General features: G+C 35.4%; 2 protein-coding genes across 3 annotated transcripts; one reads left to right on the top strand and one right to left on the bottom strand.

The window, feature by feature from the left end:
* Positions 1–19: 19 nt before the first annotated feature.
* On the bottom strand, positions 20–6,661 carry LOC120249451 (small RNA 2'-O-methyltransferase). The gene is given in 10 exon segments (XM_039257958.1): positions 20–802; positions 1,410–1,529; positions 1,750–1,866; positions 1,972–2,123; positions 2,230–3,182; positions 3,707–3,952; positions 4,053–4,507; positions 4,751–4,840; positions 5,514–5,714; positions 5,716–6,661. Coding segments are annotated over 10 exon segments (2,844 nt in total). The 5' UTR covers positions 5,788–6,661; the 3' UTR covers positions 20–364.
* A 5,152-nt stretch (positions 6,662–11,813) lies between these two features.
* Positions 11,814–15,263, top strand: LOC120283628 (probable 3-hydroxyisobutyrate dehydrogenase, mitochondrial). Of its 2 annotated transcripts, none has more exons than XM_039290338.1 (10): positions 11,814–11,962; positions 12,268–12,356; positions 12,631–12,745; positions 12,874–13,024; positions 13,319–13,401; positions 13,902–13,997; positions 14,107–14,249; positions 14,555–14,639; positions 14,828–14,907; positions 15,007–15,263. In XM_039290338.1, the coding sequence occupies exons 1-10, from the start codon at positions 11,861–11,863 to the stop codon at positions 15,092–15,094; spliced, it is 1,032 nt and encodes a 343-aa protein (XP_039146272.1). In that variant the 5' UTR covers positions 11,814–11,860; the 3' UTR covers positions 15,095–15,263. The 2 variants fall into 2 exon arrangements, with proteins under 2 accessions (XP_039146272.1, XP_039146271.1); XM_039290337.1 differs by having other exon boundaries at positions 12,259–12,356.
* Positions 15,264–15,414: the final 151 nt, after the last annotated feature.

Here is a 15,414-nt window from a genome sequence, read left to right as displayed (position 1 = left end):
CTCCTCATGACCATTTTACCTGGTTCTTGTTTCCTGTACGTTGACTTTGTCCTGCCCTTGAAAGTCAAAACACTTGCAGGCCATGTTGAGTATGATTGACACGTTTCATTCTCATCATCATACATGGTCATTACCCAACTCAATCAAGATCAAAAACATACATATATTTCATTACCCTTTTTAAGTTGAATCACTGCTGTAATTCCCTGCCTTCAACCCCATAACCATCACTTTTCCATGCCAAAATCATCTGCACATTGACGCTATATAATGAATAATGACGAATACTGAAACTATGTTGTCATCAATGTTCTTTTCACCTTTCTTTAGAATTTCCATTTCATGTAAATGACCAAAAAATTTGTTAGGTTGCCACAGAGCTGTTCTTGTTAGACCATTCCCATACAATGTTGTACGGATGACATGATTCCATCTTTATACATTTCTCATCTCGATGAACCTGTTTTCTGAAAACTGCAATCTGAGAAGCAAAACCTGGTTCTACATCACCTGATCCACCAACTCCACTAAACATGACGCTATAATTGTGCCTAGAAGCAAGGTTCCTGGCCCAGTGCTCAAATTGCCCCCTTGTCCATTCGAATTTGTGATCAAAATTTCGGAATTTACACGGCACTGATTTGTCTTCAGGATCTTCTTCTCTGCTGGGTAATGAACTTCTCTGAAGTATGGTGTTGTATTCATAGTTCGGAGTCGAGACAATGAGTACCTGAGGGCAGAACAAACTCAGAACAGCATCACCAAACAAATGAGCCTGATGCTCTTCCATATGCTCAATGACCTGCATATCATACCACACTTAGTCATAGATAGATGCAGCACAACCGCAGCTAGGGATGAAATACCTTGTGCATAATAAATGTTTCTTACATATTGTTTATCCACATAATAATGTGCCTAGGAATATATAAAATATTCTATGATTGCCCCCACAAGTACCCACAGCAAAGTGATCATTTCATGGCAAAGTCAACAGGTATGGTGTACAAGAAAATTATCAGTAGTAATCCATCCTCAGAAAGAATGTGATAACATGACAAAGAGGTGTGGGCTATAAGTGCACTAGATAAACAAAAATTGTTGTGTTTGATATAATGGAAGCCATCAGAAATAATTCATAAACCCTCCAAAACTTACTCTGCAGATAAATGATTACTTTAAGTCTTGACTAATATCTACCACAGGTCTAAAGAAATTTAACGGTTGTGAATAACAATTTTAATCTTCATAAACTTCATTTGAGTAAAGGTTAAATGAATATTTTTAGTTTGTTATTCAGATATTAGGTGAAGCAAACAGCCATAGATCATGCCAATTCAACATCTACGATTATAGCATCAAGCAATAAGCTAAAAAAAAAACTCTCTTAGGCTTAGAGACAAGAATACCTCTAAACAAGAACCAATGTCAAAACCATGCAGACGTGAGTCGAAATCAGTGATAGAACCATCATAAAGGACTGCAGATTGGATCTTTGAAGATTTCACACTCAGTTTTGTATGTAGAATCTGCAGCAAATGGTAGAAGTGTGATGATCAGAAAGGCAATGTTTAATAAAATAGACAAACTACTGTAACTACATATGACCACATGGTTGATAAATGAACTGGATTCTAAGAACATAGATAGAATATCAGTAGCACAATAATAAAACAATAGTATGAAGAGCATTACACTTGAATTGCAAACCTATGAACAAAAAAGGAAGTGAATGCTCAGATGGCTTACCTTCGCAGCACGTGTAAGACCCTTAACTGAAATATCCACACCAACAATCTTTTCTAACGAAGTTGAATGCTCCAATAGAGAATCAAGCAAGCTACCAGATCCACATCCAAAATCAACCTTTGCATACCAAACCAATTGGAAATGTGAGTGCTCATATGAAATGAAAGGATTGAGGAAGAAAAGAGTGCAAAAAATAAGAATAGAAATAAGTACAGTATATACCAAGGAAGCAGCGTGATTTTCATTAATCTGTTGCACTGCAAAATCAACACGCTGTTTTGACAAAGGAGGGCTGAACAGTGCTTGCTCCAGTCTGTCCTCCAATGGTTCTGTTACTCGCAATATTTTAACGGTGTACTCTAGAAAGCATTTGTCTGCAAGAGAAAGATAATTGTCAGATAAGTGTGAAATTTTCTAAAAAGATAGTGAAAATTTGAAAATTTAAATAAAAATAACAAAAGGAAGAAATCAAACATGTACCAAGTGACAGCTGGGAAAGAAGAATATCGGATTTAGTAGATGCAGCCAATATCAAGTCCTTGGGAGGTAGTCCAGTAATAAACTTTGCAGACTGATTGGTAGATAGCTGAGTTATGCATGCCTCAAGTTGGCTAATCACAGAGCCAGTCCCTATTTCAAACTCAAATTCATCATTGCTTTCTAAAATTTCTTCTAAATGTCCATTGTTTTTAACTAAAGCCACAACGTAACTTATACAGGTTAAAGATCCTGGTGACGGGAAAACACCAGAATCTGCTCCTTCAGGATTAGAAAAAATAATTTCAGTTTCCTGTTCTCTGTCCAGTGCGTTACAGAGAGATCTGGATGAGGTGCAGTTTCTTGAAGAGAAATTAATATTTGCATCATAAAGAGAGAGAGGATTGACAAATTCCTTCAGAAAATGAACAGGGTCAACATTAATCTGGTGAGCTTCTCCAAACAGACAAAGCTTTCCAATGGGCATGTTTAATTGTTTGAAATACTCATTGAACCACAGTAGGACTTTCAAAGCAGCATTTTGGATAGAATCAACCTCTTTCCTAAAAGCATCCTCAACAGAACATACAAGAATTGGATCTCCTCTCCTTGATAAAATCTTCACTTCACATTGGAAACTGCTTACCCTTTCCTCGTCTCTGTTACTGACATGATCTGCTTCAGTATTTGCCTTCTCAATTTCTTCTTCTAACATTGATGGCTTCCAATTTTTGCAAGTCCTCGACAATTCTGAAAATTTTCCAGGAGAATCCAGAAATTTCACATTAAAAAGGGGCTCACAAAGCCGGTGCTGTCGACAGAACGTGCAGAGGAGGTCTCGTGGAGAAGGGCCCTTCCAGTTCATGCGAGAAGTATATCTGGTTGGGAGCTCTGCTATCAATAATGCCTCTCTGGACAACTTGTAATGGCCATCAGGAACCTTATTGAGAAGCAATCTACACAGATATCAATAAAGGGAAAAATCAAACAGAAATGATATTATATATGACCACACAAATTTCGAACTTAGTAGGATCAACAATAGAAATGCCGAGATAGCATGAAGAAAGTTCATGAAGATGTTAAAGCTCAAGTTCATAGGAAGCTAAAGTACGTAGACAATACAAAAGATCAAGCAGAATTTTTTTTAAAACATAATTAGGTTATCATTCACATACTCGAGAAACAGTGATTAGTGACTTTCACATGCCTTGTCACAAATCATGTCATTGTATGTTATATCAAAGTGTAGTCAAACGTTCAAAATAATTATCATGACCTAATTATTACATCTTTGTTGGAAAAGTAAGATTAGGACTTTAAGCTTGGACAGGACAGTATATCCTATATCTATAGATGAATTAATAGCGCTACTAAATCAATGCCAATAGTTTCATGACTCCTATTGGAGACTGAAGGATATAAAAAAAATTGACAGTGAGAAAATTTGAATTAAAAACAGTAATAGATCAGGACAGACCTGTAATAGGTACACAAAGATACATCTTCATAGAAGAGGTCTGAAGACTTCCATGTGTATCCAACATTTGCCAAGACTGCATCTCCATAAATTCTTTGACCTGATAAGTAGGATGCTCTTTTATTGAGCATTAGGTTAAGACTGCCATTTTTGCCTTCCACCTCTGATAATAGATATGCGGGCCAATTTGAAACTTTTGGAACATGGAAGTAAAGTTTCATTTCAGAAGAAGCCTTGCCAACAGTCCTGAAATGAGCCAAACATGCAACTCATGATGTCAAGTAGCAAACATAAACACAGTTCTTTTGGAAAATAGATCAAATCAGGTTATACAGTTTTGACAAACCTTGAGATCAAAATTTGAGATGAATCAGCACCACCAAGTACTTGAGCAATTGCATCCAAGTAATAATAATTATTGTCAATATTAAGACTCAATGACTCAGGGTGCTTCTCAGTTGAGCAAGGAATAAGAAGGGCTCCTATATCCACACATCCTGTTTGGCATGATTCACAGTCTGCTAACAACTGTAAAACCTCGGCAGAGTATGCACCTTGTCTTGATATCCAAGGCTCTTTGTCACTGGTAACAAGGGAATCAGACATTTTTGCAGCCTTCCTGACAAGTGATATTAACAGGAGAGGATCTGACTCCACATCAGGATTGATGACTCTGCACAAATTGCAAACTTTCACATCGGAGGCAGCAATCACAGAGATGGGAATCCTACCAAAACAGGCACCCATTTTCTTCAATGCAACTCTGATGTGTCCAGTCAGGGGATGGGATGAAGAAAGGAACTATTGGCAGAAAAAAAAACAGTGAAATATGTTACAGATCTCATATATACATCTCCAGTTTTTGCATCTATTGTTTCAAGCTACTATTTGACAGAAATCTTTCAAATGACAGTTCACTTGTATAGTCTATCAGACTCCAGTAAAGGGCAAGAAAAAGAGAGTTTTCAGTCTTTCATATTGATGCATATGATCTATATAAAAAAGAAAAGAAATTAAATCAAAATGCTGTACTAGAAAGCTAACCTCATTGGTAAATAACCCGGATATACGAGCAACTAATTCATCCATAGCCTCTTGTGGCGTAGGATCATTTGTTGTGGACTGGATACCGAGCTGCAAAACAGGAACAAGAATGAAGACCAAAGAAACTAGATGCAAATTAAAAAGAAAAAAAATTAAGTTTGAAGATAACATCTTTAACACTAATCCATAAAGCATTTTATAAGAACAAAAGTTCAGGCTTGCAGCAATATACTAAGGCTTCCAATATCTTATGTATGGTAAAGTATCCGATCATGCCAAAAAGACACAACAAGAATCCAAGCTGGCATTGATGAAAATGTCCAAGAAGCAAAGTGACAATAAGGAGGTGAAGTTAAGTTGCAATTGGCAACACACTATACTACTATAGCAGAGAGTTAAAGACTCAAAAACATCAAAATGCCAAGCACCAGCAAAAAGATAAGCAACTAGCTCAAATGAGAAGGTGAAGAGGGTAATAACCTGAACTAGCGAGGGTTAAGAGAAGGGAACTGTTAGTAAGTATAGCTTATGTATCCAGATATCCAAGCAATAAGACAATCCTTTCCTTTCGATCATTATCCTATTGATATCCAATTGCTACTTAAACACTGAACTACTCCAAATAGTTAGCATCTCTCTCACTGTAAGAGATACATCTTCCCATCTTCTCAGTAAGGACAAGCTCAAAATTCATGTGTTACTTCTCTGGACAGACGAAAGCAATTCAAAAAAATTAAAAATAAATAAATTAATGGAGCCATACCTTCTCTATGGCAATCTTGGCAGCAGACTGTTCTGCTTCCTTCTTTTTCGTGAAGGTATCAGAAGTAACAGATAGATCAGGGAGATCCAAAGAACATCGATACATGTAACGAACTTGCTGTGGAATAGCAAGCCCAGGGCAAGCATTATCCACATACTGTTGCACTTCCTCAATCTTGTAGCAAGCTTTACTACCATACTTTCTGATGTATAAGGGCTTTGGGAGTAAGCTCTGGCCTTTTTATTGCAACAGGTTGTGTGGCTTGGTTCTTCATTAGTTGTCTTCAATCTTTTGTCTATTATGATACACCACTTATACAACAATTAAATATTTGTCAATAATAAACTAATCAGAAAACAGTAATCCCTCCCCGCAAGACATAAAATACAAAAAAAAATACAATTAAAATCCAAAAAAGTCATGATCAGTATCTAACCCTCTTGTCAAAAATCTCAGCAGTGGTAGTTTCTAACAGTACACAAACTATTACCAACAATTCGCCGCTATTCCAGAATCCAGCACAAAAGATACATATCCTAAAATCCAAACAATTCCGCCTAAAAATATTAAATAAAATAATAACCAAATCTCAACAGTGTCACAAAAAACCACATACCAATCAATTATATAATTTTTTTTCTTTGACAAGATCAATAAATCCAATGAAACGCAAACAAATTCGATCATCCAAATTTGAGAACAATCAAACAGCCAGCTCAAAAATCTAATCAAAAAACAGCCGAAAGAGCAATATTCATCACCTTCCTGCAAAAATCACCAAAAATGACAATAAAACCCTAGAGCCTCCGAGAACCAACCACTACACCAAGAGGAAACCCAAAACACAAACGATCAAACAAACCATTGCTTAAAAAAAAACACCATATAAGAACTCCATTCCAGTCTCAAACCAATAAAAAAACGTACTTAAAAACCCTAAATCCAAAACAAACAACCAGCATTAATCACCACACACATACACACACAAAAAGCATCAAAAAACCGCTCCAAATTCACCAATCGGCTTAAAAATTAGGATTCAAAGAGACGCGAACCTTCGATCTCACACGGAGAAGTCACTAAGAGATGGATTGAGCGGAGGAATGAAGGCGAGATTGAGCCGAGAAAACACGGAGGTGATCGAACAAAGGAAGAGTGAGGAGGGAAAGTGGTTTGAGAGGGGGTGATATAAAAAGGCCAGGTTTTTCTGCTCATGCACCGCCTTATTGAACGGCTAAGATTAAACCAATCTTTGCCTCGAGATAAGGTTTCTTGGATAAAGCTGACACTGGGTTAGTTGGAGTCAAGATGCTTCAACAAGACCTCTTTACCCCTCCCACTTGACTTGGAAACAATGGATTGGTCTCCTTGTTCCTTGGAATTAAGATTTTATTTCCGCTTTTAAATTTTAAAATTAAATAAAATTAAATAAAAAAAGATGATTATATAACAGTTACTTGCCGTTATTATATATCTATAAAAATAGCAGACAAATGATTTAAAAATCTTTTCTGGAAAATTATTATATTTACTTTAAAAAAATATTTTTTAAAAAAACTTATTTATGTGAGTTTAAATTAAAATTTAAGTTTAAACTCTAATTTAGTGGTTAAATTCAAATTATTTTTATATCTTCACTTGATAGCTGGAAAAGTTAGCACTAGAACATTCCCCAACGTTCCCAATTAGCGTGTTCCTTTAAAAATAATTATCTTGTTATAAGTGTTAATCCTAAATTAGGATCGTTGGTTGTTGTCAAATCTTTTCTGCTTCTTTTTGTCAAAGCAAGTTTGTCATGCTCTTTCAGTTTTAGTTTGGTGCTAGGATTCTGTCAGTTGCTCTTATTGAACATGAATGAGTTTTTAGTGAGCCTAAAATTGAGTTTTTGCAAATGGTTGGTTAGGGTTTGAGCTGTGTGCAAAATTTTGAAACAATGGCTCCTGGTTGCCAATTAGTAGAGTGCAAAGTTTTGGACAAGATTCGCATTGATGCATCTAGTCTTTCTGAATGGCTATATTTTTGTTGGAGTTTTTTTTTCTCTAACCCTGATGTTTTTTAAAATTTTTTTGTACTCAACCTGATCATTTTAATGGTATTCCACCGTAGAAGGATTTACTCATATGGGCCTATCTATTCATATGAGGGAGGTTGTGATAATATAACCCTAGTGTATAAACCATATGCTCTGTACCTTGGTGTTCTTTTAAGCCACTGTAACTTGTGGAATTTTTTATTTGCATGTCCCTTAAGTGGGTGGCGCTTGTTACCTGTTTATCAGGGAAGGAAAAATAAATAAATAAAACACCATATGTTTTATGATGTCCAAAGACGGCGAGGCAAGCATTTGCAGCCATTGGAGCATGTTCAACTCACTAGTATTGGTTAGTGAGTGATTCTGAGCCTCACTTCAATCGTTTTTTTGTTAGTATTGATTTTTTTTCATAGTATTGTTTTTAATCAATAATTCCTTTGTCATGTCACTCTCCTCATTGTCTTTCTTGTCTTTTCAATTTTTATCATTGCATTATGTGGTTTTTGTCTCTGTTATGCTCGACGAGATCTACTATTTTTTCACTACTACTTTTTAGCGACCCTTTGGTTTACGTCCTATGTGTTCCTCAATGTTTTTGTTTTTCTCGAAGAATCTCTAAAATTCTAGTTTCAAGATTCCTTTCTGATGGTGCGAAAGGTATGCTCACTTGCTATTTTATTTTTATTACTCATCATTTTTTTTTAGAAAATGTGGATATGCTACACCCCTTCAACCAAACCATGAGTTGCCACTTTCTTGTTGTGGTTGTGGAGATGGTTGAACCCTCGATGTTTGCACGGAAAACAGCACATTTTCACTCATCTCCTTGGAATGTTTGGAATTGCTCTTGGATTGTTATATTTGGAGAAGGTGATCTCCTTTTTGCATGCAACCTCTCAAGCAAACCAATATGAGAGATCAAAGATCTCTTTAAGCTTTCTTTTTCATACATGCACCCTAAAAAAATGTATACTTGAAACGGCAAGGCAAGCGGATGGTCTGCTGTTAATGAGCAACCTCTGTAGCCATTCGACAACAAAAGTGACAGAAATGATCTCTTTCAGGTTTATGTATTTATCGTTGTTGTTGTTGTTGTTATACCATTGAGAGGTAGATGGATGTCTTGTTATTGTTATTGTTGTAGTAACCTCTGCAGCCATTTTATGATGGCGAGGTAGATTGATGCCAAGATATAATGTGGCAATCCCTGTAGTTTTTAATATTATTATTATTGTTTTTTTGTTGTTGTTATTATTATCATACCATGACGAGGTAGGTGGATGTATTGTTATTATCGTAGCAACCTCTGCAACCCTTTTATGATGGAGAGGCGGAGGGATGCTCAGCTATAACGTGGCAATCCCTGCGGCCATTTTTTTTTTCTTCTTCTTATTATTGTTATTGTTTTTATTATTGTTCTGATTATTATACCATGGCAAGGTAGATGGATGCCCTGTAATTGTCGTAGCAACCTCTGCAGTCATTTTATGATGGCAAGGCGGATGGATGCCCAGCTATAATATAGCAATCCCTGCAACTTTTTTTTTTCTTTATTATTATTGTTGTTGTTATATCATGCCAAGATAGACGAGATGTCTTGTTATTATGATGATTAGTGGATGAATAATGATGTGTTTAAACTTAAGTTTCATATTAGTTAATAATTATATATATATATATAGTATTAGTTATATGAAATGGAGAGTGACCAAACCAAGGGAAATCTAGTCAGGTTACTCAGGTAATATTGTTTCAAGCATAATTTTATGTATATTATAAAAAAATAATTTCAAGTAAAGCTATAACTTCGTAATCATATATATATATATATATATATATTTTGATAAATACAACAAACGCAAAAGTCAGAGATATATAAGGGCATTTTTTAGGCCTTAGATAGGATTTGAACACCCAACCTCTTGCATAATTATAAAATTTACTATAAATCAAAGTAATATATTTTTTTAATATAATAAAAAGAGATTAATGACTTCGCACTTTTGAATAAGTATTTTTTTTTCAAAATAAATTAAACATTTTTAGATAATATTTATTTGTTTAGATAGACTTTTGAAAAATATAAAAATATATGAAATAAGTGATACCTAACTAGGGCTGTAGCGAGCCGAGCCGAGTATCACCAGGCTCGAGCTCGGCTCAAGTATATTATTTGAAGGCTAGAGCTCGGCTCTAGCTTGTTTGAGCCCTTTTTTTTTTGTGCTCAAGCTCGGCTCGTTGAAAAGCTCAAGTAGCTCGATTAACCTATCACAGTTGGATAAAAGGGTAATTTTGTAATTTAACATAGTTTATATAATTATGCATTTTTATAATTTATATATAAATAATTTAATATTTTATATATAAAAGCTCGTTTAGGCTTGCGAGCCTCATGAGTTGAGTATGTTTCAGCTCGAGCTCAGCTCATCAAATGTAAACGAGCAGCTTGAGCTCAGTTCGGCTCATGAAAAATTGAATCAAATTCGAGTATTGATCAAGCCGATCTCGAATAGCTCAAGAGTAGCTTGGCTCATTTACACCCCTATACCTAACCAAACCTATAATAAGGTAATTAGTATTTGGCTGCCCCTCTACTCAAAGGTAGAGGATTCTTATACTACTTCTGGTTTATTTTTAATTATCTCTAAAAATAAAATTAAAAATAATTAATTAATTATTTATTTATTCTGAAAAATTGAATGAACTACAATGGTACATCTACCTCAAACCCTTTTTAAAAAGATAAATTACTTATTAATCCTTGAAATTTTTTATTTATTTCAATAAGTCCTTCTAACAAACAATTATTCTCTATAATTCCTTCTTTTTACAACTAGTTTTATTTCATCCCTCTCGTCACCTTTAGAAGTTCGTATTCTGTTCGACAACACACAAATTTAAATAATTTGCCAAATAGTAAACGGATACACAAAAAATCAAAGAGCAAAACTAAAAATTGAACGTGATGTAAGTATAGTAAATCCGAAATACCAAAATCAAATAACAAAACTAAAAATTGAACATGATGTAAGTATAGTAAACTTGAGGTTATCTAGCCAATGGAATTAAAAGTAATTCTGGGAAAAAAAGGGGCTTCCAAGGGATTTGAAAAAATTAAAGATTTTATTGGCCCAATAATAAAGTTGATTGGACTTTTTGAGCGATTTCTCTTTTAAAAAACTTTAATATATATATATATATATATATAAATTTTACCTGTGATTTTTTTTAATGAGTTATAAATATTTTTCCTATTTCACATCCCAATAGCCACAAAGAAAGGAGAAAAATGTGCAAATGATCCATAAAATACATTTTTTTAAGATAATTTTAACATTATTACAAAACTAATAATTCATGTGTAAGAATAAATACAAGCATGACATATTCATACATACATGCTATATATATAACTCAAAATGTATGTTCATGATATACATGTCTATAAAAATAAACAAGGAGATAAATGAATGAAAGAAAAACATATGTCAAAATTACCATCTTGTGTTGCACACAGCGGGGGACCCACAACCCCAAAAGACCGGCTTGATAGGGTGGGGTTACCCCCCACATATACGCATACGGACTCCGCCTCATTAGGGGATGTGGGACTAAACCAGGTTTGCAACATTGCTCCCCGATCGGACCCGGACGTCCTCGTCTGGATCGTGACGCTTAACTCAACGACACTTCACTCGGCCAGCTTCACTCGAGGGCACTTCACTCGGGTTTGTCCCCTGGGTCGAACCCTCCCCGTCGGCCCCTCCGGTCGGGTCCCTCATCCAGCCCCACACCACCGCCTCAACGAAAACACGATGTTGCACACGATGGGGACCCACAACCCCAAAAGATCAGCCTGATAGGGTGGGGTTGCCCCCACATATATGCACATTGACTCCCCCTCAATTAGGCAATCTGGGACTAAACCAGGTTTGCAACATCCTTCCTCTAAAATGAAACAAGAAAATGTAACAAGAGACAAAAAAAAAAAAATCTTATTTTTCACACCAAGCACATAAATTGAGTCGAAAATAGTTGAAAAATCAAGGAACACAATTTGTATTGATTAATTCATAATAACTACTTGTATCTAGTTTTTTTTTTTTTGCCAATCCATATAATAATAATAATTATTATTATTATTATCATATTTGGATATATTAATAGTTTTGAAAAGATAAAGCTAATGATTTATCTTATTACCACTATAATCATCTTCTTCTTTAATTAATTAATTAATTAATTAAAATAATAAAAAAGAAGGAACACAGAGAGACACAGAGAGACACAGAGAGAGAGAGAGAGAGAGAAGGTCATGGATGCTCTGAGCTCTAGAGTCCCAAGAGTTCTATTGCGCCTTCTCCGATCCTCTCCTCTACGATCCTTCTCTTCGACCTCCATTCCACCCCAGTTACAGGTCAGTGATCTCCTGTCCCTTGATTTTCCTTCATTCCAATCTGAAAGTAAATGATTTGACACAATTTGATCGCACAAACTGGCAAAAAGTTTCAATCTTCAAAGCCATGAATCATTTGTTTGGGTATGGAGTTAGAATTTGCAACTTTGGTTCTCAAGGAGTGAACAAGTTGTGAGCTTGATGATGGAAGTGCCCACTCTCCATTCGTTTCTCTATTTGATAAGAAATGAATGCACATTTGTATATATTTTTTTCTTGATTTTTTTTTTCTTTATTATCATGTCATCTTGATGAAGCAAGCGCAGAAGGTTGGATTTATTGGGCTTGGCAATATGGGATATCACATGGCAAATAATCTTATTCGTGCTGGATATTTGGTTACCGTTCATGACATGTAAATCTCTCATTCTCTTCCCCTGAATCTGCAAATTGCTCTTTTATTTATTTTTATCACAATTTGTTTCCCAGTTGTATGTTGTTTTTGCTGCATAATACTTATGGCTTGACATGTATGTTCAGTTAAGTCACTATTTTCATTGTTTTTATAGTATATAACTGTCAAAAGTTTGCCCAGTGTATTAGTTGATCAGTTAGTAATGTTAATATTTGGATATAATGAATAATCATTTAAACAAACCCTGTGACTTCGTTTGGTTTCAAATTTATAGCAATTATGATGCAATGAAGAAGTTCTCAGAGAAGGGAATCCCCTCAAAGGAAACTCCTTTTGAAGTTGCAGAGACAAGTGATGTCGTTATTACAATGCTGCCTTCAGCTTCTAATGTGAGTTGTTAATTTGTTCACTTTTTTCCCACTATATTGATGAATAATTATTTGGGATCCTGTCAGCATGATAGTGAAGCTAGATAATGTGTGTTATGAACTTTGCTGTTATACTTTTGAATTTCCAGGTTTTGGATGTGTACACAGGACCAAATGGGCTACTACATGATAGAAGTTGTGTAAGGCCATGGCTTTTTATAGACTCTTCAACCATTGATCCGCAAACTTCAAGAAAGCTTTCCGCGAGTGTCTCTAGCTGTCCACTCGAAGAACAGAAAGGTGTTGTTTGATGTTAAATAGTTTATGATTTGTTTATTGATGATGATTAGGTTTGGAAATCCACCATAAGAATAGTTAACTGATCTTTTTATTAATTTTGTTGTATGTTTCAACCAAGTGATGATACATTACAGTATAAGTCTTTCACTTATATTATGAATGCAAAGTAATGAACTACCCATCAGTGACAAAATCAATCAGATCTTCTATCGTCTACTTTTTTCCCTTTCTAATGTGCTAGAATTTCTTTTGTTGAACTAGTAATCTATCTTTAAGCATTATTCTCTTGTTAAGGGTACGCAAACACTCCGGTTATGCTAGATGCTCCTGTTTCTGGAGGTGTTACTGGTGCAGAAGCAAGGACCCTGACTTTCATGGTATGACCTAAATGTTTCTCATTGATTCTCTTGCTCCATATATTCAAAATCATGGCTTTCATCTTTTAAAAAAACATACATATAGCTGTAATTCCAATTGGATATCCACTTCCAATCTTCGATACGTTCAAGTAGATGAGCATGTGCAAGCTCAAAAATTATTAAAATAAAAACTTTATTAGCAAGAGATATATACCAACTTGCTACATCTGCCTTGCAGCATTGGGTTCATTAAACCAAAACCATTGGATATATGCCACGTGGGAAGGAGATGTAAGATCAATGTTTCCTATGCATCTTCAATGCTACCTGGTGCTTATCCAATGGCTTGGTTCAATGCTCCCAGTGTTGGCAATAACCACAAGCCCTTCTCACAAAGCTGGTGTAGAAGTTGGTATTTCTTCAACTGGCTGACAAGGAAGATGAAGCAACCATTTTATCATACATAGTTGACATTTTTGTGCCAGAAATTTGTGAATTATATATGTCGACTTATATAGGTTGGTGGCTCAGAGGAGGCCTATATTGCAGCAAAGCCTTTGTTTATGTCAATGGGCAAAAACATTATTTATTGTGGTGGGACAGGAAATGGTGCTGTAAGTTCACTTCAATTTATTCAGCAACAGTTCATCCTTATGTTTTCAAATTTTTCTGTTTGAGGTAAAGGTCATGAATTGTCATTCAGCATGATTTTCTGTTTTCCAGGCTGCAAAAATTTGTAACAATTTGGCCATGGCTATCAGTATGATTGGGGTTTCAGAAGCTCTTGCTCTCGGTCAGAGTTTAGGGATTAGTGCAAGCACATTAACTAGTATTTTCAACTCTTCCAGTGCTCGTTGTTGGAGTAGGTATTGCATTCTTGCATTCTCTTTCCTCTCTGTCAAGCTCATGTTTTTGGCTAGCATTCAGTCAGTACAGTCGGTGCATTGTTGATCTCGGACATTCTCACGAGTTTTTGTCTCTCATTGTCCCATGCTTCCACCAAGAACAGAGAAACTAAACTAGAGAGGAATTGGCTGTAAATTATGCAGTGTTTATACATCCTATTTTTCACTCTCATTCTCTCATTAGACTGCAAGTGTTTTTACTAATTCATAATGCATCTTTAATTATTCTCTGTATGCTCATGATTCACAATGCCTGAACATTGCAGTGACAGTTACAATCCGGTTCCTGGAGTAATGGAAAGAGTACCTTCATCTAGGAATTATGATGTTGGATTTTCATCTAAACTCATGGTATACTTTGCAATCAAAATTGCTATCTTCCTTTGGCATACATAACTTTTTTCATGATCTTGATAATCATAAATTTCAATTGTCATGAACAACACCTCATAATTAAATAAGATGCTCTCATGAGAGAGATCAAGCAGAACATGATCCATTTATATTGCATTGCACTGATTTGTTTTTCCTCCTTGCAGACCAAAGATTTGGCACTTGCCTTGGCATCAGCCAAAGAGGTTGGCATGAACTGCCCACTTGCTTCTGGAGCTCATGAAATGTGCGTGTTTCTTGATCAAAGGCTCTGGACAATTTTTGTTTTGAAACTTTGTGTTCGTCTTTCACTCGTGATACTGATGAACAATTTACCTTGTTGCAGATATACGGAATTATGCAAGCAGGGATATGAATCCAAGGACTTCTCTAGCGTGTTCCGCCATTTTTATGGAGGCAAGGATGAGGCTTAGATTGTTATGCATGCAAGCATCACTCTGTTTCATCTGTGATCCTTGTTGCATAAAAATGTAAATTTGACTTTTACCCTAACTTATACTGACTACCGATTGTTGAGAATTTGGTACCCATTAACCCAATAAAGATGGAACACACCTTAAATTCCCATAATTCATTTTATCTCAGAAATGGATAGCAAGGCAATGCTTTGCAACACCATATCCAATATCCATTTTTATCTTGTTATGCCTTGAAAAAATTCGAAGTTCTGATGAGCTAATCAGAGGATTACAAGTCATCTTTCTCATTGTCAAAAAAAATATATATATATATA

The sequence above is a fragment of the Dioscorea cayenensis genome, chromosome 19, assembly GCF_009730915.1.
Source record: "Dioscorea cayenensis subsp. rotundata cultivar TDr96_F1 chromosome 19, TDr96_F1_v2_PseudoChromosome.rev07_lg8_w22 25.fasta, whole genome shotgun sequence".
Classification (NCBI taxonomy): domain Eukaryota; kingdom Viridiplantae; phylum Streptophyta; class Magnoliopsida; order Dioscoreales; family Dioscoreaceae; genus Dioscorea; species Dioscorea cayenensis.
Note: the sequence above shows the minus strand (reverse complement) of the source record. Positions and strands in the feature narration are given on the sequence as shown.